The following is a 24,663-nucleotide window of genomic DNA, read 5'->3' on the forward strand; positions in this document are numbered from 1 at the left end:
GGAAAATGTCAATTTCAATCCTTTTTTTTTTTTTTTTAATTTTCTCACAGGGAGAATTGAAACAAAATATTGTTTCTAGCTGACATTTAGAAATGGAACATTTTTCCAATTTGAAATGTCAGTTTGAAACAACATCTCAGATTATTGCATTTCTTGGAAAAAAATTAAAGTTTTCATTTTAACATTGATGGTTTGAAACTTTGCAGAATATATCATTCTGCTAAATTTTACAATATTTCAGTTTTCTGTTCTGAAGTAGAAACTAATTTTCTGAGGGATGAAAATTCCATTTGCTGACCAGCCAGTAGACAGTACGTGTCTTGTCTAATTCCAGCAATTGCAATTAGTGGTCCACTTTCTGAAACTTAAAAATTAATATTAAAAACAACAAAGCCCACCCCAAAATCAACCCGTTGATGGTACTTTACCCAAGTCAGTCTCCATTTTCTTGCAGTTTTTAGTCTGAATCTGTTGCCATGCCTTGCTCTAGGTGCTATCAAAATGTGTTTGTTACAAGAGGGGGAAAACACCACTTTAATATGAACAGGCAACTGATGCTGCGTTAAGTGGAGCACACACATGCACGACACCTCTTTTTCTCCAGCAGAAGGTCAGCACTATTCCAGGGGGGACCTAAGTAATTCAGATTGACAAAACATTTGCAGAACATTATAAAAATAAATACAGTCTAATGAACGTGGCACCACTTAGCCACTTCCTCGGCACTATATTCTGCACATTCAGCTATGATTTGCCATGTTCACCAGAGCTTCGTGTATTGATTTTTAATTTAAGAAACATTTAATTTCTGAAGTGTTTGCAAACCTTTGAGTAAAAAAAACCAGACTCTGAGTGAATGCCACAATAAATTAGTAAAGCTGATAGGTGTGTGTTTTCCCTCCAGAATTTAATGCAAAAGAATAAGCTGCAGCTCTGTACCATTTCACTGGCAATGATGCAAAGTCTGATCACCTGTTCCGGATCCTCACAGGGACACACTTTAGTGATAGACAGAGCTGCACAGTTTTATTCAGAAAGTACACTCTTTCCAATGCAGTGCAGGAAAAATCCTTCGATGCTTCATTGGTGTGTTGTTATAATTTATTGATTTGGGTTGAAAATACTCTCTTTCAGCTAAAATCAATAAATAATATCTTACCAAAGCAGCATTTAGTTGTTTTATTTTTCCCTCATGTCTTTCAGTTGCTGCCTTTTTTATCTTCTTTAGCTGCTTTTATTAAGCTCCTCTATAGCAGTTATAGAGATTTGTGAATAATGTCTCAGATAGAGATAGACATGTACCTAAATGATACACTGTATGGTATACACAGGGCCGGCTCTAGGTTTTTGCAGCTCCAAGCAGAAAAAAATTTGGCTGCCCCCAACCCCAGCCCTGGGCTCCCTCCCGCACTCCCCTGCTGCCCCAGCGCTGGGCTCCCTTCTTTCCCTCCCACCAGTGCCCTCCTCCCACCCGCACTCCTCTGCCGCCCCAGCCCTGGGCTCTCCCCCGCAACCTGCACCCTCCTGCTGTCCCAACCCTGGGTCACTGGTAACTCGCTCCCAGGGCAGGTCATTCAGCAGGAATTTTGGATGTGCACAGAACACAGACAGGATTGGTTCCCATATGGTTACAGAACAGCAGTAAAGTGGAACAATTTTCAGCTTGTGTGATTGGAGGATATCTGGATGCATATTATAAGGCTGTCCTACATAAAGGAGGAAAAGTTGAGATGCCTTTATTATTGTTTTGTTCCACTCTTTGTTTCTATGGGGAATTTGCCAATGCAATATCACTGTCTTCCTTTTAAACAAATAAAACTTAAAAAAAGCAATTCCAGTCCTAAAAACCACCGGGAAGCATTTCTTGTTTCTTCATTTCTTATCCTACTTTTTGTACAGCAAATTACAGTGGATCAGTATATTTGATTTGGGAGAAATGAAGTAACAGCTGCCCAAATTGAGCTTGAGCACTCCTGAATTTTGAGGGCATTCAAATCTGGAAGGCAGGTGCTAGATTCCTTTTCTGAATATTAGCTGAATCTGAAAAGGAAAAGTCAATTTCTGCTTCCATGACGCAGAAGTGGAAATCCTCCTACGTGCCTGGTACTGTATCTAATGCTGCTGAAGTCCTCTATGAGAGCCTCCCCTCCCTTACTTTTCATTTTAAATTCTAGTGGGATCCACGTACCTCCCTTGCTAGGCTTCAGATAGAGAGGGGCACTGTCCATTTAGTCCACCCAATTCCTTCTTTGTGGGCTGCAAGGTGAGGTCACACCAGTATCCTTAATGCAGTCTGGGGAAGTCTTCTGAAGGGGATATCTGGGGCAAAGCCTTCTAATTCTTGGGCACACTTGTTCCCCATTCACAGTCCCACCCCTTTCACTTCGCAGCATGGCTCAGCTACCTCACTCCCTACCCCTCCCTTTCTTGTTGATAGCTGCCAAGAAATTGCTGGGAAATGTAGTTCTTTCCCTGCTCCAGGGCTGGCTTTATAGGCCGGGAGTTAGGCAAGGAACTACAGCTCTGAGGGTCCCGTGGGTTCTCAGCTCCCATGCTGGATCCCCAGCTGCTCCTTGGCTCCACTTCTGCAGGTTTGTGAGAGAGGAGGAAGTGAGTTTTAAAAAAAAGAAAAAAAGATGGCCAGAATGAAGCCCGCTGGAAATGTGCCACCCCAAGCACCTGCTTGTTTTGCTGGTGCCTAGAGCCGGCCCTGGGTATACACCTGCATTATTCCTTCAAGCTATTATAAGAGGCAAAGGGAACCCAAGTCAGCTGCTATCAGTGTCTCCAGATCTAGTCTCACTGGGGCTAAGACTGACATGATTGCAGTGATAGGTTTATGGATGTTTGTTGTGCAGGCCAGGGGAGAGGAGAGGGGAGCAAAGATACATTTTAGAAGTCCAAAATAGATGCCCACAGAAGGAGGCACATTCATTGATGTTTGTTACTTGATATATGTTGTCTTTCAGACTGATGTGTTCTCTTCTGGACATTGCTTGACTGCACCACGAGTTATGCAGGCATTATTCAGGAGTATACCTTGGCTAGACTGCCTTTCTAAGGCACTGTCTGTCCTTAGCATTCAGCTGTCAGAAGCAGTTGTGACAGTGCAAGCCTGAAGTGCAGACAAAGAAAGCCACAGTTGACACCAGTTGAGTATATTGAAACCGGAATAAAAGGGAGTCAAGTGGCAAAAGAATTCCTAAGGGGGAAGTTGATCACAAAGAAACAATCAAACAAGCAAAAAAGAATTACTGTAAAATCCTTTTGACTGGCATAGTCCCTGTTGGAAACAAACATATACCAACTGATCATCTTGATTTGTCAGAGACTACATTGTGCTGGGAGATATTTACTTAATGAACTGCTTTAAAAGTAAGCATTGCACAGAGCAGTTTTTTGAAAAACCAAAGAAACTGTATTTCTTGCTTTAGAAGCCATAATTTGTAGATTTTAAGGCCAGAAATAACAATTATGATCATCTAGTCTGACCTCCTGCATAATACAGGTCAGAGAATTTCACCCTGTGATTCCTGCATCAAACCCAATCACTTGTGGTGCATCTGAGCATATCATTTAGAAAGACACAACAGAGCTGTAAGTATTACTCCCTGGAGAATCCTGTACCAAAAAAATTAAAATTCTGCACCAAAAAAAAAAATCTGTGCACAATATTTTACAATTCTGCAAAATTCTGCACATTTTATTTGTCAAAATAACACAATATAATCACATGAGTTTCAATTTATTTTGGTAATTTGTTTCAGAATACCTGTCAGCAAGCATGGCTGTAACAATACAGGCAACACGAAAGATTCAGAAAATGTTTTTGACCAATAGATTCCTTACTATACAGAACTTTGAGTAATAATTCATTCAAACTGAAATACAGAAACTTATTTTCCGCACCCCTCAAAGGCGGTACAAAGGCTTGGGGGAGCCAGGGATAATGGAGGAGCTGAGGGAGAGGTAAGTAATTGCTGAGAAGGAGGCTGGGAGTGAACCTGGAGGGTTGTTAGGTGTGGGTGGTAGACGTATGGAACAGGAGAGGGATTGTTAGGGAGTTGTGGGGCCTCCCTGATGTAGACCCTGGTGAACTCCTAGCCTTTCGCATTCAGCGAGGCATATCTGCACATGTCCCCATGTGTCCCTGCTCTCCCACTCTCTCCTCTCCCTATGTGTCCCTTACTCTGCCAAGCATAGCTGTCCCTTTCTCCATGTGGCCCTGCACCCACACTTCCCATTCTGCCAAGCATAGGTGCCTCTGTCCCCATGTGGCCCTGCACCCCCATTCCCATTCAGCCCCTGCTTAATGTTATCACCCAACTAGTTCATGGCCCCAGCCCTAGTCTGTGTACCCACTAGCCCTCTGAATCCCAGTCTGTGTGCCCCCCCCCCAGCAGCCCCATGTGCCCACTCTATCCATCCTCCCTCATATCCCATGCCTTCTCACCTGGTCCCACAGGCAGGGTGCTGTGAGAAGCCAGCCTCTGCACCCTCCCTCTCAACGGCTGGCTACTCTGGCCCACGAGCCAGCTGCCTTCTTTTCTGGCACCACATCAGCCCCTGATGGGTGAAAGGTGTAATTGCAGTGTGACCCCACACAGCTTTTCTTTGCCTCCTCATCAGAATTGATTATTACACAGGGCAAGGGGGAATTTGTGGGGGATATTAATTCTGTGCTTTCTCAGTGACGTAGAATTCCCCCAGCAGTAGAAGTATACTGAAGTGAGCAAAGCTGTACAGTGGGAAATTTATATGAACAAAAAACAGTTCCTTTCTAACTACTGTGCAGAGTTTGCAGATATCATCAGGCGTGCCATTTAAATGAGTTATATGTATCATGTATCCATTGCTTAGAGTCCTTGAAAGGCATTGCTCTGCATCTGTTCCCTGGCAATTTTCCCATTTAAGCAAGGGTGCCCTTTATCTGAGATCTGATTAATAGGATTTTGCTGATTAATTGGTTTCTACTGTGTAGCAAAAAAAAAAGTATGCTTTTCTTTATTGCTTAGCTACAGTACAGGTTTTATTTATGATTCCTAAAATCAGTAGCCTAAAGCCTTTCACATACCTTTTAGATCTTTTTTATCGATCTCTGTTTCTAATACAGCTGCATGTCACACCTTGATAATAACCTTTGTTTCAATAATAGATAAAAAGAAAATAATGCACCAGGTATGGACTAGTCAAGGTAATCTTTCGTATCTAGGGAAAAAGCTTTATATCTTCCTGGATGTCATCAGGATCACTCAAAGCTGGAAGAAAAAACTATTAAATAAAAATCAGAATTTATATTTTGCTGGTATGAACACAGCATTCCTTTCTGCTATAAAGCTTAGGGAGATCGTAGAAGAGAGAAATTATTTCCTTTGATTACTATGATGCAGAAAACTTTTCTTGAGTCTTGTATGAATATTAATAGGGGAAAAAATCTACTGATGTGGAGATTTGGAAGGTAGAGAAAACAATCGTACTCCATAGTCTATTCTTGCTGATTTTGAATAGAATATCTGGCTATGCTGTATAGCCTTGTTTCACTTAACATTAACTAAAGATGCTTTCTGACCAGCACCTGCTGTATTTTTAGGCGTTACATCTTAATCTCTATATGTCCCTCTAGGAACTGCCAGATAGGATTTAATTTAGCTCTGTATATGGAATCTCTGTTTGGTGTTTTTGTCAATAATGTCATTACTGGTGTATGAGTTTTTAAAAAATATTATACATAAAATCTATTTTTAAAAGTCAGTAGCATAACAGCTTGGAGAGAAGTCATTAAAATTATACAAATTGATATTTTAAAGGCTATTTCTGTTTGAAATGTTTTCTGTTTATACTCCATGGTCCAATCCCTTCGTCGCTCCACCTCCATCACACAATCCATATACCCCATCCCATTTCTGTAGAAGTGCCATCTTTGTAACATTGTCCTGACAGTATGTTTTCTTTTGGTCAGTAGGAATTTTCATAAAATGCAGTAATCACCCAATCCATCACATTGTATGACCTTAAAATTTCACCCCCTCTCAAAACCTTTTAGGACCCTGCCCTTCCAGGGCCCTTTTAGTTTTATAGCAGGCCAAGTGCATTATGGGCTTCTACATCTGTTCCCTTCTACAAGCTGCTTGAAAGGAGCCACAAAACCTTACTAGCTGAGGTTACCTTGACTTCAGTGGAAGATGAGAGCCCTCAGAATTACCTTGGATCATAAGGCCCCCATCTGTAAGGGAAAATACACAGGCAGATCCCTGCACAGAGCCCCACTGACTTCAGTGGGACTTCACATAGGTGCAGTAGTCCACCTGTACAAGCCTTCACACAGCATCATGGTCCATGGCAGGAAGAGTCCTAGAGATATCCGTTTCCCTTTTTTGATTCTTCCCCTTCTTCTTTCAGGCTCCAGATGCTTGAAGCTATCTGCAAACATTGGGAGGGTCCAATCAGCCTGGCACTCTATCTTTCTGATGCAGAGGCCCAACAATTCCTGCGCTACGCCCAGGGCTCGGAAGTCCTCATGAGCCGACGCGATGTTGGGTACCATATAGTGTATAAGGAGGGACAGTTCTATCCTGTGAATCTCCTGCGGAATGTGGCCATGAAGCACATCAGCACACCATACATGTTCTTGTCTGACATTGACTTCTTGCCCATGTATGGACTCTACGAGTACCTCAGGTAAATATAGGTGAGGCTGTTCACGCACTCCCCTCCACCCCCAACCCCAACCCCCACCCACAGTGAAACAGTTGAGTCAGGCCCTAAATGGAGCATAATAGCTTCAGATTTTAGAAAAGTGTGAACAAAAAGCAGAGGAGAGGAATTATTTAGGGTGGCAAAAGGGACTATAACTAGACGTAATTGGATGAAGTGAAGAAAGGAGAAACTGAGACACAGTGGGATCTGTTAGACTGTGGAATAGTTCCAAGGGAAGTGGTGGAAGGCCCTCATTACTTGGCAATTTGAAAATTGTATTGGACCAAGCACTAGTAAATGTGTAGTAGCTTCCTGTATTAGCAGGGAGATGGGCTGAGTGGCCTATTAGATCTTTTCTGTCTCTAGTGTGTAGGATTCTAGGATGTCTGTGACAGAGGGAACATGCAAAATGTTACTGAAGTTGTTTTCCCTGTGAGGTACTATTAACCCAGCACTGTACCCTGGATATGGGGTTATGATCCAAGCAGGTTTGATATTTAAGTGCAAGACAAGAGCCTGCCAAGGTAGAATAATTAGTGTACTGAAATTGGAAAGGGTGACTTGAAATTGTATTGTATAGTAATGAATGTGAACACACTTGACTGAGCGAACTCTGGACCTCTGATCATTTAACACAGCCTCCTTTACGGAGACTTTTTCCTTCTGCAAAGAGAGGCTGACCACCAGAGCCCAGTGTGTGGGGCAAGGAGGACACCACCTGGTCAGACAGAAGGATTTCAATTCCTTAATCCCTATTGAATCTCATTTTTCCTTTGTTCTTCTCTCTTAACAGTTGATAATGTTTGATCAAAGTCATTCAACAAGTGTTCCAAGTCTGCAGATATTCAGTTTAATTGCATAGGCCCAGGCTCTCTGAATATAAAGAGACATACACATTTCAGTGAATGGGATTGATGCAGGAAAATCTTTGCTTCAAATTCACAACTCATTCAGGGTTTTTTTTTGTCACACAGACACACAGTATGGTCACCTGTTTGGCTGTAAAAGATCTATGCACCATTTGGATGCAATCTGATTCCTACTTTTATCCCATTCACCTTGTAAATCTGTATATCGATGTACATGCACTTAACTGCATTAAAATCAAGGGCATTACACCCTCTGGTGTCAGCTATCAGTTTAGCCCTATGTTTCTCACCTATTTTAAGAATGTTTCCTTCTGCTCTCTTATGGTGCAAGAACCACAAAACAGTTCTGCCCCTGCCCCCAAGATAACCCTCTCAGGAAACGCAAAGGGATTATTATTATTCGCTCTTCTTTTCTTTGGTGCCTATGTCTCATATGATACATGCCCCCTGCTTTCTGACGATTGACTTCCAGTTAGAGCTCTGAAAGTGGCCCCTGTGGCTGTGACATTGGCATGTGTTCCAGAGAAAGCACTTCATTCCTTCCCACTGCTCAGAGGCATAGTAATGGAAGCCAGCACTAAAAGGCAAGAAGAAAGAAGGAGCAGGAGGATAATGTGGAGAAATATACTTGAGACACTGAAGGACAGAACTAATTTTCGGAGTGTGAATTTGCTTCAGATGACTAAATAGAGAGCCCCACCTAGTGGTGCCATTAGGATGTGAGAAGATTTACACTAAATGTTGCAGCTGATGTGTGATGCCCCACAAATGTTCATGCAGCTCTCACATCAGTCAGACTCTAATTGTAATTCCCTGTTGCTCAGGAAGGTCAGAATTTCTAATCTTTTACTTCTGGCCCTTCACGAAAGGGCATTTTGTGAAGGGCTTTTTGTTAAATAATGAGCAGTTTTAAGCAAAATAGCATAGCAAGCTGCCAGCCGGTTTTAAATAATGGTGACCCCCGTGTACTACTTCAGTGGAGTTCATACTGGTACCTTCTGTGGGTAGTTGATTAGTAATATACATCTGATGGCAGAAATTGTTCTTTAGGGCTGCCCATATATGCATTCATTTCTGTCGCCCCACGTACAGTAATAATGTATGATGCTTAAGGCCTGGCTCTTATAAAGGGAAAGTCCCTCTGATAATAAATTGATTTATCCATATTGTATATCTACAGCCTACCTGGTAAGGTGTATGGGATGAGGGAAGACGTACTGAAATAATGAATGTACGCTTTCAGAAACACCCTATGTCAATGACTTGGCCCAGGCTGGATTAGGTCTGACCATTACTCTAGATTGGGGTGGGCAAACTTTTTGGCCTGAGAACCGCATCGAGTTTCGGAAATTGTATGATGGGCCAGTTAGGGGAGGCTGTGCCTCCACAAACAGCCAGGTTTGGCCCAGCCCCTGCCCCCTATCCTCCCCCCTCCAACTTCTCGCCCCGACGGCCCCCCCCAGGACGGCCTGCCCCATCCAACCCCCCACTTCCATGACTGCCCGCTTTCCCCCCCCCACTTCCTATCCCCAAACCCCCAGCCCTGACTGCCCCCGCTGCCCATCAACCCCTTCTTGACTGCCCTGACCCCTGCACCCATTTCAAAAAAAAAAAAAAAAAAAAAAAAAACGCAACCCATTCCCGCCCTCTGACTGCTTTCCGACCCCATCCACACCCCCACCCCCTACCCAACCACCCCAAAAACTCCCTGCCCTCTGTCGCAAACCCCCCCCGCTCCTGTCCCTGAGCTCCCCCGAACCCCCTTGCCCCGACTGTCCCCCACCATCCAACCCCCCCTCCTTCCTGATTGCTCCCCAGGACTCCTGCCCCCCTGTTTCCTGCCCTCTGACCACCCCGACCCCTGTCCACACCCCAAACTCCTCTGCCCTCTATCCAACAGCTGTGCTGCCCTGCTGAAGCCAGCCATACCACAGCGCAGCACAGAGCACTGGGTCAGGTCAGGCTCTGCAGCTCCACTGCCTAACTGCCCAGAGCATTGCACTGGTGGCGCGGCATGCTGGGGCTGCAGGGGAGGGGGAACAGCAGGGAAGGGGCTGGGGGCTAGCCTGCCAGACCAGTAGCTCAGAGGCTGGGCAGGAGAGTCCCACAGGCCAGATGTGGTCCACGGCCCATAGTTTGCCCACCTCTGCTCTAGATGTATGTTGCCAGCTGCTGGATTTGAGACTTTTCACAGCTGTGTATACAAGATCGAATCAGTGCATTTGATCTCCATCAAAACTGTTCCCCCCCCTCCTTCATCTACTATAGCGTACAAGGAGAAAGACATGTAGAGTTCAGAGACTTTCAGTTTACAATACTAAAGTCACCATTATAGTGTGTCCTGAGTAGAATTCTTTTGTCACATGCAGCATTCGGTCATCTGTGACTCAGATCACCTCAGCATTGCCCCAAAGCCAAAGGCTCCTTTTTGGTAGCTGTGAGTACTATATCTGAATAGCCTTTGAGGTTTTTTAGCATGAAATAACTAGACGGGTTCTTTCTCTAGAGTATCTACAGCTGCAGTGGCTAGTGCGAAGATTCCCTCCTGGCTCACCTGGCTCAAATATACTCCTCACATCCACTGACACACTAGGAATTTATATCCTCAGTGTGTTCTTCTGGATTTATACCTGCCCCTCTCTAGTATGAAATGTGAAATATTTTTGGCTGCCATACACTGTGCATGGGGGGTAACATCTCAGTGGGAGACAAACTTCACAAAGTAGCTGTTAGTTTTATTTGTCAGGTGTATTTGTTGGTTTTGCAGAGAGGAAGAATGATCTGATGGACTGAACACAGGACTGGAACTCCCACCTCCGCCACTGACTTGTAAATTAGTCTTGGACAAGTCACATTGGGCCTGGTCCGAGCCCATTTGAGTCAGTGGAAAGACTCCCATTCAATTCAGGGGGTTTAGGATTAGGCTATTCAGCTTTCTGTGGGAATGTCTACACTTCAATTGAAGGTATGATTGTAGCACAGGTAGACATTCCCATGCTAGCTTTAATATACTTAGCATGGCCCAAAATAGAAGTAAAGCTACAGCAGCACAGACCCTGGCATGGGCTAGTAGTGTGGGTAAGTACCCAGGGTTCTGGGTGGGTTTGAACAGTTTACGCTGGAATCATCGAAACTTAGACCTGGAAGAGACCAGGACAGATCATGTAGTCCTCTCCCCTGCACTGAGGCAGGACCAAGTACACCTAAATCATTCCTGACAGGTGTTTGTCCAGTCTGTTCTTAAAAGCCTCCAGTGATGGGGATTCCACAACCTCCCTTGGAAGCCTCTTCTGGAGCTTAATTATCCTTTTAGTTAGAAACTTTTTCCTAACATCTAACCTAAATCTTCCTTGCTGCAGATTCAGCAGTCAGTGGACATGGAGAAAAATTAATCACCATCCTGTTTGTAACAGCCCTTCACTTATTGAAGGCTGTTATCTGGTTCCTACTCAGTCTGCTTTTCTCAAGACTAAACATGCCCTTTTTTAAAAACATGTCCTTATGGATCAGGTTTTCTAAACCTTTTATATTTTTGTTGCTCTCCTCTGGACTCTTTCCAATTTGTCCACATATCTCTTAAAGTGTGGTGCCCAGAACTGGACATAGTACTCCAGCTGAGGCCTCACCAGGGTCAAGTGGACAATCACCCCCTGTGTCTTACATGCAATGACCTGTTAATACACTCTAGAATTATATTAGTCTTTTCCACAACTGCATCACATTGTTGATTCATATTCAATTTGTGATCCACTGTGACACCCAGATCATTTTCTGCAGTACTACTCCCCGGCCAGTTAATCCCAATTTCATATTTGTGCATTTGATTTTTCCTTCCAAAGTGTAGTACTTTGAACTTTCTTTATCGACTTTCACCTTGTTGATTTCAGACCAATTCTCCAGTTTGCCATGGTCATTTTGAATTCTAATCCTATCCTCCAAAGCACTTGCAACTCCTTCCAGCTTGGTGTCATCCACAACTGCATACTATTCAAACCATACTCTGAAAAAAGAATTATTAATTTCCTTCTGGGTTTTTCTGTGGCACTCATTATCCAAGTCATTAATGAAAATATTGAATAGTACCAGACCAAGGACAGACTCCCATGGGACTTCACTAGATAAATCCACTGAGTTCAATAGTGAATCATTAATAATTACTCTTTGAGTACGGTCTTTCAACCAGTTATGCACGCATCCATACCATATTCCCCAAGTTTGCTTATGTGAATGTCACGTGAGACTGTCAAAATCCTTACTAAGATGAAGATATATCACATCTACAGCTTTCCTCCTATCACTAGGCCAGTAACACTGTCACAGAAGAAAATTAAGTTAGTTTGACATGATTTGTTCTTGACAGATCCATGTTAGCTCTTTCTTATGACCCTGTTATCTTCTAGGTGCTAAGAAATTGATTGTTTAATGATTGTCCCAGTATCTTTCCAGGTATTGAAGTTAGGCTGACTGGTTTATAATTGCCTTAATCCTCTTTGTGCCCCTTTTTAAAGACAGTACTACGTTTGCCCTTCTCTTGTCATGTGGAATCTTACCCGCCCTCAAAGATAATCACTAATGGTTTGGCGATTGCTTCAGCTAGTTCCTTAAGTATCTTAGAATAAATTTCTTCAGGCCCTGCCAATTTGAATACATCTAACTTATCTAAATATTATTTAACCTCTTCTTTCCCTATTTTGGCTTATGTTCCTTCCTCTTTGTTGTTAATGTTAATTGTGTTAAGTATCTGGTCACAATTAACCTTTTTAGTGAAGACTGAAGCAAAATAGGCCTTAAATACCTCAGCCTTTTTGATGACTTCCCTTATTAGCTTACCTTTCCCACTAAATAGTGGACCTACACTTTCCTTAATCTTTCCCTTGCTCCTAGTGTATTTATAGAACCTCTTATTGCCTTTTATGTTCTTTGCTAGGTGTAACTCATTTTGTGCCTTAGCCTTTCTGATTTTGTTTCTACATGCTTGTGCTGTTCTTTTGTACTCCTCCTTAGCAATTTGTCTGTTTCCACTTTTTGTTAGTTCCTTTTTGGTTTTCACGTAATTCAAGAGCTCCTAATGGAGCCATATTGGCCTCTTACTATTCTTTCTGTCTTTCCTTTGAATCAGAATAGCTTGGTGTTGTGCCTTTAATACTGGCTCCTTGACAGACTACCGGCTCTCCTGAACTCCTTTTTCCCTTATATTTTCTTCCCATGGTACCTTACCTAGCAGTTCTCTGAGAATGTTGAAGTCTGCTTTTTTGAAGTCCATTGGCCTTGTTCTGCTGCTCTCATGCCTTCCTTTCCTTGAAATCCTGAAATCTGTCATTTCATGATCACTTTTGCCCATGGAGCCTGTGCTGCCACAACTTCACTGCTATTTTTAGCCATACTAACTAGATTAAAGCTAGTGTCTGTATGCTCACACAAGCTACAATCACACCTCTGACTGTAGGTATCCTAAATCTCAGTTTCTCCATATGAAAATGCAGGTGATAATATTGACCTACCATACAAGGGTTGTTGTGAGAATTAGTAAATACTTGTAACCATTTTGAAGAAGAAACATTCCGTGGGTGTATTTTGGAGTTAGTTTGACCTCTGAGAGGATTCTTGGGATTTAAGATCACTTTATTCCACAGTATGCAAAAAAACTAGTAATGAGAAATTTACCTTTATATTCTTTCCTATGGCTTATTGCTAGAGTAGAAATTTAACCCAACCTTCATTATGTCAGAATGACATATCCTACATCAGGGGCTGCACACAAGGATGCCTGGGAAATGGTTTCCTGGACAATACTAACAAAAAGAAAGTCTTCACAAATTCACATATCCTTGTTTTAGGTGTTTGGGAAAATGGTAGGTATTGGAAAATGGTAGGTATTAGAAAATAGATGCTGAGGTATTAAAACTGAAAATATTTTCTCAACAACTGTACATAAATTAAATAGTTTCCCCAGTGTTAGTTGCAAAATATCCAGATTTATTATTGGCATTCCATTACACACATCCAGTGACGATTATGGTTGAAATCTCTCTAACTCAAACACCACAATGCCCAGCAAAAAGGTGGAAGAAAATTGAATATACTTCAGATTATGAAATGAGTTGATTGTAATGGAATAGTGCCACTAGAAAAATGAGCACTGAAAAAATAATTTGATCAGTAAAACTGAGCATATCAAGTGCAAGGAAAAGCCAGCTAAAGAGCTAGTGGTAGCTCAGCATGCTGCCCTGAGTTGGGATATATTGTCCATGTCTGGAACTTAAGATAGGTCCTTTGCTCACAAACCAGCAAGGCTGAGGAAATGAAAGAGGGAATGGTTCTGATATCCAGAGAAAAATTCTGGTGCTGCACCAGCTGTTGCTGTCTAGTTGGTTTGAGCTGAGCAGAAGCACTTTGTGAGCTCTGCATACATCCCAAATCCCCTGTGTCCCCAGCAACTACATCCTTTCCCACCTCCTTATTTTCCTACCCCCCACTCTCTCTCAGATTTTTGGTCAGCCACTGCCAGTGGCTGTAAGGATTACCAATAAAAATATTATTTTGTTTCTATCTAATGACTTAAGAAATGAGTGCATTGCAACTATCTAGTTGTGCAGACAACCTCCGCTACATAACCACATGGTGCTACTGCTTTCACCCTTGTCCTCCCTCTTCTTTCTCTCTTACTTCTTTGATTGTTACACCCACTTATTGTATCTGAAATTTGATCATATGCTCTTTGGGGCAAGGATTGTCATGTACTTGGTGTTTGCACAGTGCTTAGCACAATGAGGTCTCAATCCCTGACTGGGGCTTCTGGGTGCTACCGCCCTACAAATAAAGAATAATATCAAGAACCACAATTTAAAGCTGCCATTTCCTAGCAAAATACCTAAGGAAGGACATCAGTGCAAACACCGCCTGACTTTCCCCAGGGATGAAACCCTCTGAGATGTAGCAGCTTGGGCTGCTGGGTCAGGTTTGTACATCTCCGAACCAAGGGGATGAACCAAGTCCTAAAATGGTCAGTGAGATTAAATTAGTGTGATTTCCATACTGAGAGGGGCTAGAAAAAACTGCAAGTTAAATCAGGGGGAAGAATCATTAGGAGTGTCATAAACACTGGATTTTGGCATCACTCAGTGATTCTGACAGGCTGAGGAAGCTCTCTTTAAAGGAGTCATCTACATGCAGATCGTTAGCAGTGATGGGGAAGGAAACAGAGGAGAAAGTACAGGAAAGTTTTAATGAGAGGCAGATAAAGTCCTTCAGTTGTGTAAAGTTTGTTGGAATGTGGCAGTAGCTCTTTAAACAATTCAAACTTTCACATAGCCAGCTGAGAATGGGCTCATTTTACAGACAGATCTACAGGGAATCCTAGAATGCAAAGCTAATATAAACTCCTTAAAACTCAAATGTTATTAACAACCCCTTCCTCCTCCTTTGATGCAGTGGCAACGAATTCTTGCTATTCTGGACCTAAAAAAGTGTCTTATTGTTTCCCTTTCAATGTTATGACAGCGTTCCCAAATCCTTCATCTTGTAAGGCTGCAGATAGTTTGTTGCTTGTCAACGTTGTCCTTGGTTGTTCGTTGCAGTACCATAAAAGTTAGTACAGTAAATCCTATTAAGGGGAACTGAGTTTGACATGGAGAGAGAGGCAGATGTTTCATATGAAATGCAAAGATAATGAAAGGGAAGTTGGGGCAGAGTTATTTCAGCTGACAAGTACAGTAAGATTCAATTTGAGGTGGCAATGACTTCTTTTTTTCTTTTTTAGTTAGGAAACTGAAGGCCCAATAGCTCTGGCTGGAGCTGCATGCAGTGCAGGCAGGTGTTATGCCAGATTGCTCTGTTACTGTTAGTGATATTTATTTGTATATCAGCAGTATCTGAAGGCCGCATTATGCTAAGTGCTGTACAGTTCTTCCCTGAATAGCTCCCAGTCAAAATAGGCAAACAGACGAAGGATGGGATAAAGAGATGCAACATACACACAGCCCTTCTGTGCAGGGGTTGCCTCTTCGTACTAGTACAGTCTGCCTAGCACAGTGGGGCTGGGGAACTAAATACTACCACAGTACAAATAATCATCATAATACACACAGTTCTGCTAATTGACCTCAGTCTGAATTTGCAGCCTCTGAGAGCACATCTCAGTTCTGAGCTTGTTATTCCAAACTTGGGCCTCCCCTTGAGCAGAGACTAACAGTTGTGCCACATGGTATTTTTGAGGACACGTGTGTGTTGTGAAATACGTTTAGATTGGCACCACTCCCCGTCCGTGTGGTATGTGAGCTCTAAACAAGTGTCAAAAACAAGAACAAAGTAACAGCTCAATGGGCCAGTAGAGGGCAGTAGTACAAAAGTATACAGTAGGGTTTGAGCAGTGACTCTGTCCCTTTAAAGTTGGGGACAAAATTTGGACCAGGAGACAGGAGAATTACCATAACAAAGCACTTTCAAAAATTAAATCTTTTAAAACCAGAAGCTAAACTCCCATCGAGACTCTACTACAGTGTGTTTCTCTAAGGCATAGACCTTATATGAATGGAATAGTTGATCTTTCATATAAACAGTATACAGATTCTCTTAAAGCAGTGGTTCTCAACCAGGAGTCCAGCACTCCTTGTGGGGCCACGAGCAGGTTTCAGGGGGTCCCCCAAGCAGGGCCAACATTAGACTTGCTGAGGCCCAGGGCAGAAAGCCGAAGCCCCACCACTGAAGCCTGAGGCCCTAAGCTCTGCCACTAGGTGCTGAAGTTGAAGCCTGAGCAACTTAGCTTCACAGGGCCCCCTGTGGCATGGGGCCTCAGGCTATTGTCCTGCTTGCAACCTCCTAAGGCCAGCCCTGTCTTTTATATGTAGAAAAAACAGTTGTTATGGCAGAGGTGGGCCATGGAGTTTTTATATACCATGTTGGGGTGGGGGGAAGAAGGGGACTTAGAAAGAAAAAGTTTGAGCACCCCCCTGCCTTAAAGAAATGAATGTCTTTTAGTGATGGGCTCTCCTTGTCAGAAGACTCAAATTCTGGCTGAATTAATTGCCACTTCTTTCTAAATTCCTGGGTTTTACCAGTGTAAATGTGAGAGAGAGTTTGGAACGTAGAGACTAATTATGTTGAAGTGTAACCAGTCTCCTCATGCAGAGTCCCAAACTGTCCTGGCCAAATCGTGTCAGCTTAGAACTGCCATTCCTTGGGTGGTTATTTCCATAATCTGTAATAACAAACAGGACCATTCAAGGAATTTGGCCTTTACTCAGCTGAGTGTCTCTTATAGGGACAAGCAATTGGACCTACTCAAATTTATTGTTCAGATAGACCTATATCACTGGGCAGTCAGCCAAATGCACCTTAGGTTTACAAACTTTCATAGCAAAGTATTGCTTACATTTTTTCCTAGATCAACAGGTTAAATGAGATGAGGAAAACTACTCCGCACCAAGAAAAAATGCACCACTTGAACTGCCATCTCTTTGTTCTTTACTGTGAAAAGCACTGTGATTTGTCCAGGTTAAAATTCTCCCCTTTGTATTCATTGCTCTTCTCTGCCAGGAAGTCTGTCATCCAGCTAGACTTGGCCAATACCAAGAAAGCTCTGATCGTACCTGCTTTTGAGACCCTTCGGTACCGCCTGTCTTTCCCCAAGTCAAAAGCAGAGCTGTTATCTATGTTGGACATGGGAACCCTCTTCACATTCAGGTAACAGAAGGAGGTTTCACTGAACCTCTGGCAGTGATCAACCTTGGCTTCTTGCTCATCTGTGGACGTGTGGCTCGCCTCTCCCCTGGCCAGTCAATAGTTCAATTAAGAAATATATTGAGGTTTTTCCCCACTTTATTAAATGGCAGTGATCTAGTGCCCCAACAGCTTGATTGGTGCATGTATTTAATCTTTAAACCCTGCATGCTATCTACTAATATTTCCATGGGGGTCTTTCCCTTCCCTCTAGTCTACCCTCCTATTGTTAAATTGGCCTCATTTGATTTTTGACATTTTTATTGCTTTACAAAATCATGAAAGAGCATTAAACCAGCAAGTGTGTAATATACCCTTTGTTGGCTAAGCATAGTCCAGGTAACTACCATACATGTGATCAAAAAATTGAGGATAATAATTCTTAACTAGGATTGATGAGTGGATATTCTGAAAGTGCCACGAAGCTCAAAAAGTGTGCAGTGTGGCCTACTGCATGCAGCACTGGACTGGACCTCAGGAGACCTTGGTTCTATTCCCAGCTCTGACCTGCTGGATGACCTTTGGCAAACCACTTCACCTCCCTGTGCCTCAGTTTCACATCCGTAAAATGGGGATAATAATGCTTACCTCTCCTGTGTTAAAATGCTATGAAAGCTATAGATGAAAACCATTATATAAGAGCTAGATGGTATTATTATTATTATTCAGTGGAAAACTTCCTTTTCTTTCCTCTTCTCACAAATTGTTTTTTTTGGCGGATTCCTCTCTTCCCCCATTACCTGTATTTCATACCTCTCTACTTGCAGTGGGTTTCTTTCATGTTGCTAAGCTGCAGCATCTTCTGAGGTGCAAGAGTAACTTTTTTGCCAGCTGCTTTCTACAGACATCACAGCAGGTGGTTCATATGATCCTGAAGAACATTGTTTTGATGGAACCACTGACTGTGATTCACTGGGAAACAGGTAACCCAAGGCAACTGAAAGGTAGGGAAAAGAATAGAGGTGTTATATCAGCCCCTGGAAAAAAAACCTCAAGGGTGTGGGGGAAAGTTTGCTCTCCTCTCTCCTTCCATTGCTTCTTAACTGTGCTGCAATTTATAGATTAACTTGAGGTTTGTTTATAGAAAATAACTTTCCCCCTTAAGTGAAAAAATAACCTCTTGTGGGAAATAATACCCTCAAGATTTTACTTCAGATCTTATATTCCATTGACAATCACATTTTCAACCTGCACCCTGTAACTTCATTGGGGATTTGACCTGAGTAAGGACTGAATAAGAACAGATGAAAGATGTCAGGCCTGTAGTAGATTTATGTACGTATGTAGGATATATTTTGTAAACACTCCCCTAATCGTTTCTGTCTCATCATATTGGTCAAATCTAGCAGCAGGCACACACAGCAGCTGGGATCGGGACTGAGCGTTTCCACCTACATTTTCAAGGTGCTTTTAATAATACTATAAGTTGAGGCCAAGCTGGCGGGAGTGAGCTGGGAAGAGGACTGCTGTGACAGTGATTGCTGATCATGCCTGCAGCATCCCAGATCCTCACACCACATGCTAGATTACAATCTTTTCCTCAGTGAAATTGCTTTTGTCACCTCTTTTCCAAATTGTGACCTTTTCTGCTTCTGGGCTGCTGAAAAATACAAAACGGCTCTCAATTACATCCTTCGCACTACTTCCTCCCCACCTCCCCTCACACAGAAAGTCATTTAAGCTTTCACGGTTGCCAAGAGGTGCTGTGTGAAAAACCTTTGCACCAGGGGACTACCTTGTGAAATCATTCTGGCTTTGTTTCATGGTATTAGTTTTTATTGTGCCTTGGCAAGATGTATCCACTTAGTAGTGGGTAATGTCCCAAGGACAAGGAAGTGTGCTTCTGGTGGAATCTTACAAGGATAATGAAGGTACGGAAGGTAAAAGAAAGCACCATACTGAGACAGTGTAACCAGCAATGACTGATAAACTGAGGCCCCAAGTTAAGCACATGTTGAAGTACTTTGGAGGATAATGAGAAAACGGAGGATGTTGGTTGGCAGGCCAAAGAGACAATAATACTGATACAAGAGACAGTAAAACTGATGAATCTCCCTACTATGTCTCTGTGACTAATGTCTGGTGAAAATTACCATTTTATGGTAGCATCTTTTGGGTGGAGATCTTTTTAACAGTATGTAAATAACTTCAGCAGAACTAAAATTTCACAAGATAGTCAGCATGTAGCCGAGACCCGGTTCTGGCATGTATATCTTCCTGAACTATCAGAAAGATGGTTACAAACCCAATTGTTCTTTCATAATCAGTCTATAGTGACCTTTTTTCAGCATCCCACATCCACTTCCCTCTTTCTCTTCCCCTGCCAGACATATCTGCTACAAGATACAATATCCACTTGATATAGCAACTGAACAGTTAATGCATTGCGTTTCCAGTGAATATGGTATCTGATCCCAGAGTTCATCCACTTAATAACTAGATTTTCCCCCCTCATTCAGAAAGCACAATAATATGATTATTATCTAGTTATAAACTCTTAGCTGCCAATGTGTGTGGTTTCTCCATGTGATCCCATCATATAGAATTACGTCATTCTGAAGAAGCAAACGCAAAATCCTTGATCTATTTAGAGATCCTGTTACTTTGAGGTAAATACTGACACTAACAATGGGCATTTCAGGTGCTTTTAAAGAACCTGAATGTTCTGTGCAAAATGATTTGTTGGTCTCAGTTTCTTTTCTTGTGCACAGGTGGCCACATCACAGAACCACCATCACTGCTGCATTGATTGGCATCTTAGGCCTGGATTACACTGAGGGATGGGGGTCGATGTAAGATACACAACTTCAGCTACGGGAATAGCATAGCTGAAGTCAACGTATCTTATTTTGACTTACCTCCCGTCCTCATGGTGTGGGATCGATGGCCGCGGCTCCCCATTGACTCCACTTCCACCTCTCGCCCTGGTGGAGTTCCAGAGTTGACAGGAGCACATTCGGGCATCAATATATCGCGTCTAGACGAGATGCGATATATCGATCCCTGATAGATCGATCGCTACCTGCCGATCTGGCAGGTAGTCTGGATGTTCTCAGTCATTGAGGCAGAGAGGCCAAGAACTGGATAGACTTAGAGAATGAACTACCCTCTCATCCATAGGTTTGGACCCTCCCAAAGGAAATACATTGATTGGATAGGTAGCATGTAGCGCCTCCCTCCTTTAACCAGGGTCTCGACTTTTCTTTCACTCACCTTCTCCCCTCCTTTTCCCCCACTATCTTCCCTTCTATTTTGCTTTGGTCTCCCTCGCTCCCATCCTGATCTTTTTCTCTAGTGCTCTTCTTTACCCTGTTTTGCTCTTCCATTTTGGTTTTCTCGTCTCTCTCTCTCTCTCTCCCTGCCAGGGGATACTTGTGCTTCTGCTCCTGCTTATAGTACTATGTCAGTGGGGCCAGCAATAGCTGTAGAGGGAAAGTGATACAACGCTGGTCAGTTTCATGTTCTGCTCTTGCTGTTGCCGCTGGGGAAGCATTATGGGCAGGAGCTGCAGCACTAACCTGATTCTCTGCAGGAATTAATTAATTAGCTATCATTTGTAGGGTGCTTTGAAAATACAGATCATATTAAGCGTTAAAAAGTAAGTATTATTATTATTATTTTATTTTATTTATTACTTTCAAAATGCTAGAGGAGGGATGAGGAGAAATGCCGCGTTCCCCACAATCCTACATCAGATTTAAAACCTCTGTTGTGATTGTGGTTTATTTCACTAAGGCCTGGATTGAGACTACCAACTCATTTCGTAAAGACATCAAATGGCCAATAGATGGTAAAATTTTGTCAGCGCCAGGATATGAGCGAGAGAAGATAGGTGAGGAAATATCTTTTATTGGACCAACTTCTGTTGATGGAATGTGCAAGCTTTTGCCCAGACCTGAAGAAGAGCTTTGTGAAGCATGAAATCTTGTACCTTCCATCAACAGAAATTGGTCCAAAAGAAGATATTACCTTACCTACCTTGTCTCTGTCAATAGATGGTAAAGGCTTTGATCTCTGGCAGCCTGGAAAGTCAAATCAGTGATTGAGAGTTGAATGGCTCTGTGCTACTAGTTAGCCAGTCTCATTGAAGTGATGCAACCTGTTTAGCTATGATGATAATAATAACAACAACAACATATAAAAGTGAAACCATCACAGCTTAAAAGAAAATCAGTTACTGTTTAGTAAAATAATTTTCTGATAGCCATGTCCCTCCTGCACTGATCTATTCCTTGAAGAAGAGAGAAAGTGAACTTTGGCTTCTTTTGTTTTCTCCAGGTATTATAAAGAATAAGATATACCCAAAATGTAAACACTAAGGCTGTAATTTTTACCTGTGTGTTCCTTGTTCTTCATGGTTTGTAATGTTATCCAAACTTCTGAGATCAAAATATTAGGATCTAGGCTCTCAACCTGCAAATAGTTATGCACATGCTTCACTTTATGCACAAGTTGTCTGTCCCCTTGAAGTCAAGGTGCCTTATATTGCACAACTGCATGTTTGTTTTGCTCCTTCTGTTATAAATCTCAAAATACTACAATACAGATTACCTGCCTTCTTCTTTTTTCTTGATTTAATCCATGATGCTGCAGCAAGAGTCTGTCTCAGTGATTTCTGGAAAGATGTAAGAAGAGTGAAAGGGCAATAGAATCATTGATCTTTCTGTTAGTGGGGTAGATTCAAGCTGTGCTTGGAAGAGACCTGCTGTGACATAAATAAGATTAAGAAAATATTAAAAGATCCTTTCTTATAAATTGAATTAATGGTCTTACATAGAATCATGTTGGATAAAACGATATATGTAGTATCATGGAGAGCATTTATCTAGGCTTTTATGTATTAATTAAATTATTTATTTGGGTTTTTACAGTAATAATAACAAAAAGAGGCACTTGTCCAGAGCTCCAGATGTCTCTTACACAACTTAAAAGTGTAAATATAAAATACATAACTCTCATCACTGTGGAGCTGTAATAGTTAACTTTTAAAAGCTTTAAGTGAACTACACCATAGCTGGGAAATGGATGTGAAATATTGTAGTGTAGATGCACCCTTTGTGTTTTCCATAATTATTGTTTCCCACTCTCGGTCATGGATAGCCCTTTTGATAATTGTCTTTTTGTCAATTAACTTCGTCAGCCTGGTATGTATAAGCATCAAGCACATGGAAGTATTGGAAAATGCTTCACAAATGGTCATAGTGTATCGAGTTGCCTTGTAATTTGTCCTAAACGTAATAGTGGACTGTACAGCTAATGTCCTCATTTTCAAGGGGTCCATCTAAAAGGTAATGTTATGCAGTTTTGCCAAGATGCATCTTATTTCACTGTTCCCCCACACCCATGCAAGTTCTGTATATTCAAGGTATCACGTCTGGACGAAAGGGCATGCACCCACGAACTTTGCCAAGTGGCGGACTGCTACCACACCTTATCAAGTTGAGTGGGAAGCAGACTTTGAACCATATGTTGTTGTGAGGCAGGACTGCCCAGAGTACGACAGAAGGTTTGTAGGGTTCGGCTGGAACAAAGTAGCTCACATAATGGAACTGGATGCACAGGTAAGGAGATATCTTCTTAATGAGATTCTTCATGAGATGCATGGTTTTTTATAGGAAACCCTTATACTATGGAAGTGGATTCAGATTCCACGTCACCAAATTATTCAGCCATTCTGCATTCTGTAACTGGTTATTTCCATCTAAGAGAGAAAACCCTTATTTAGTATTCGCTGAGCATTAAAAGTTGTGCCTCATTTAATTGATTTATCAAATCTGTGAGGAGTCTGTCATCTCAGAGAGGCAAATTTCCTTCCCTGTTCCCCACTTCCTTCCGGAGGTTAGTAATTGCCTACTGACCTTGATCATTAGCAGGTACTTACTAACATACACTGGCTCATTTGTGTTGGCCACTCTGAGGGGTAAAGTACAAGGTATGCAACCCCTGCTTTCCCCATCCTGCCTGCAGCTGAGAGGCAAGGAGACTGTGCAGGAATGGGTGTGTCCGTGTGTGGACTTCTCTGTGTGTGCATTTAGGGGGACATTTATACCCCTGCTTACACCTCTGCACAGTCACATTGGGTTGGGCTGCAATCAGGCCCTTTACGTTCCATAAGGATATACCCAATGGGAATATTCTCAGCTATAGAGGGGAAAATATGTTTATTAACCAAATAAAAATAGTGTCTACTATATTATCCTAATAATAATACTTAGCACGTGCATAACACTTTAATTTTACAATGCACTTTTCAATCACTGATCAATGAAACTTCAGATGTGGAGAATATCAATGTAATGATTTATTATCTGCTCATCTGTGTAACCGGGATTACAGTTCCAGTTGTAGCTCTCATACAGCACTCACAGCTTAATGCTTATTTGTGCTGTGGCATTCAGCCAACGTACAGAGTCACACAAAGGAAAGTGGGCGCTCTTTCACAGGAGGTTGTAGCATAGTTCTTTTAAATGATTATTGAGATGGAACTGTCTCTGTGGATGTGTTTCCTTGCTCCTCCAGCCTCCAAACACACTCATATTTAAAAATTTTTTGTTTATAATGGCTGAGGGACGGGGCTATTCTCTTATCGAGAATCTGTCATCCTGGAGGAAACTTGCAATTCCTGGTCTGCCCATCCCTACGGCAGCTCACTGAGGTAGCTCTGCCAGGAACTTCTGGAACGCAGGGCTTTCCCTATATCCTGGCTGAGACTACAATACTTCCCATTATTCTGTCCTCCTTGCAATGGAGACAGCTCCTTGACACACTCCCTTCTAAAAAGAGCCTCTTGAGGGTTTTCCTCAAAGAACTTTGTTCTCTTGACTAGGTCTCAGCTAGGGGATCCCTACCCACTCTTTTTTTTGTTCTTTGGTCCTTCTTCCCACCCCCACCTACCATTGCTGACTGCTTATCAGCCCTCAGCTCATCAGCAGGGGATTTAGGGAGTGGGATAAGACTGACCAGGCCTCTCTGGCAATATCCTCTCCCCAAATGGGGGGGAAATAGTGCTGGACACCCATTAAGCTTTCCACTGCATTTGAGGTGCCACTCTCACTCATCAGGTCTTTGCCTAAGCAGCTGCTTCAGTATTCTAGCCTCAGCTAACAGAGTCACCTCCCAGCTCAGGGAAAGATTTCAGTGCGTTTTAGCAAATCCAGCACCTGGCAGAAGGCCTGCATGTAAGACTCCATCACAGAGGGCCTGTGCTGCTATAGCCCATCAAAATGGCAAACAGGATGGAAATAATTATAATTATTCTAGAAACACCACATGCCCATGGTGCTGGGGTCTGTACGGATATATAGCTAGTGACAGACTCTGCTCCTAAGGGCTTACAAACTTGTAGTTAGAGCGTGAGGTTCCTGCAGGTGGGAATTTTTTC

The 24,663-nt window shown here is 42.4% G+C and overlaps 1 protein-coding gene across 2 annotated transcripts in view; it reads left to right on the plus strand.

Moving 5' to 3' along the window:
• Positions 1–24,663, plus strand: part of LARGE1 (LARGE xylosyl- and glucuronyltransferase 1) — a 398,132-nt gene that overhangs the window by 369,533 nt on the left and 3,936 nt on the right. The window contains exons 12-14 of one of the 2 annotated variants that reach the window (XM_032763382.2): positions 6,400–6,678; positions 17,100–17,246; positions 22,648–22,843. In XM_032763382.2, the coding sequence (XP_032619273.1) occupies positions 6,400–6,678; positions 17,100–17,246; positions 22,648–22,843 (622 nt within the window). Of the gene's footprint in view, positions 1–6,399; positions 6,689–17,099; positions 17,247–22,647; positions 22,844–24,663 lie in introns of those variants that run through there. The other variant, XM_075068615.1, reaches the window with a different exon arrangement.

This window comes from Chelonoidis abingdonii, chromosome 1 (assembly GCF_003597395.2).
Source record: "Chelonoidis abingdonii isolate Lonesome George chromosome 1, CheloAbing_2.0, whole genome shotgun sequence".
Classification (NCBI taxonomy): Eukaryota; Metazoa; Chordata; order Testudines; family Testudinidae; genus Chelonoidis; species Chelonoidis abingdonii.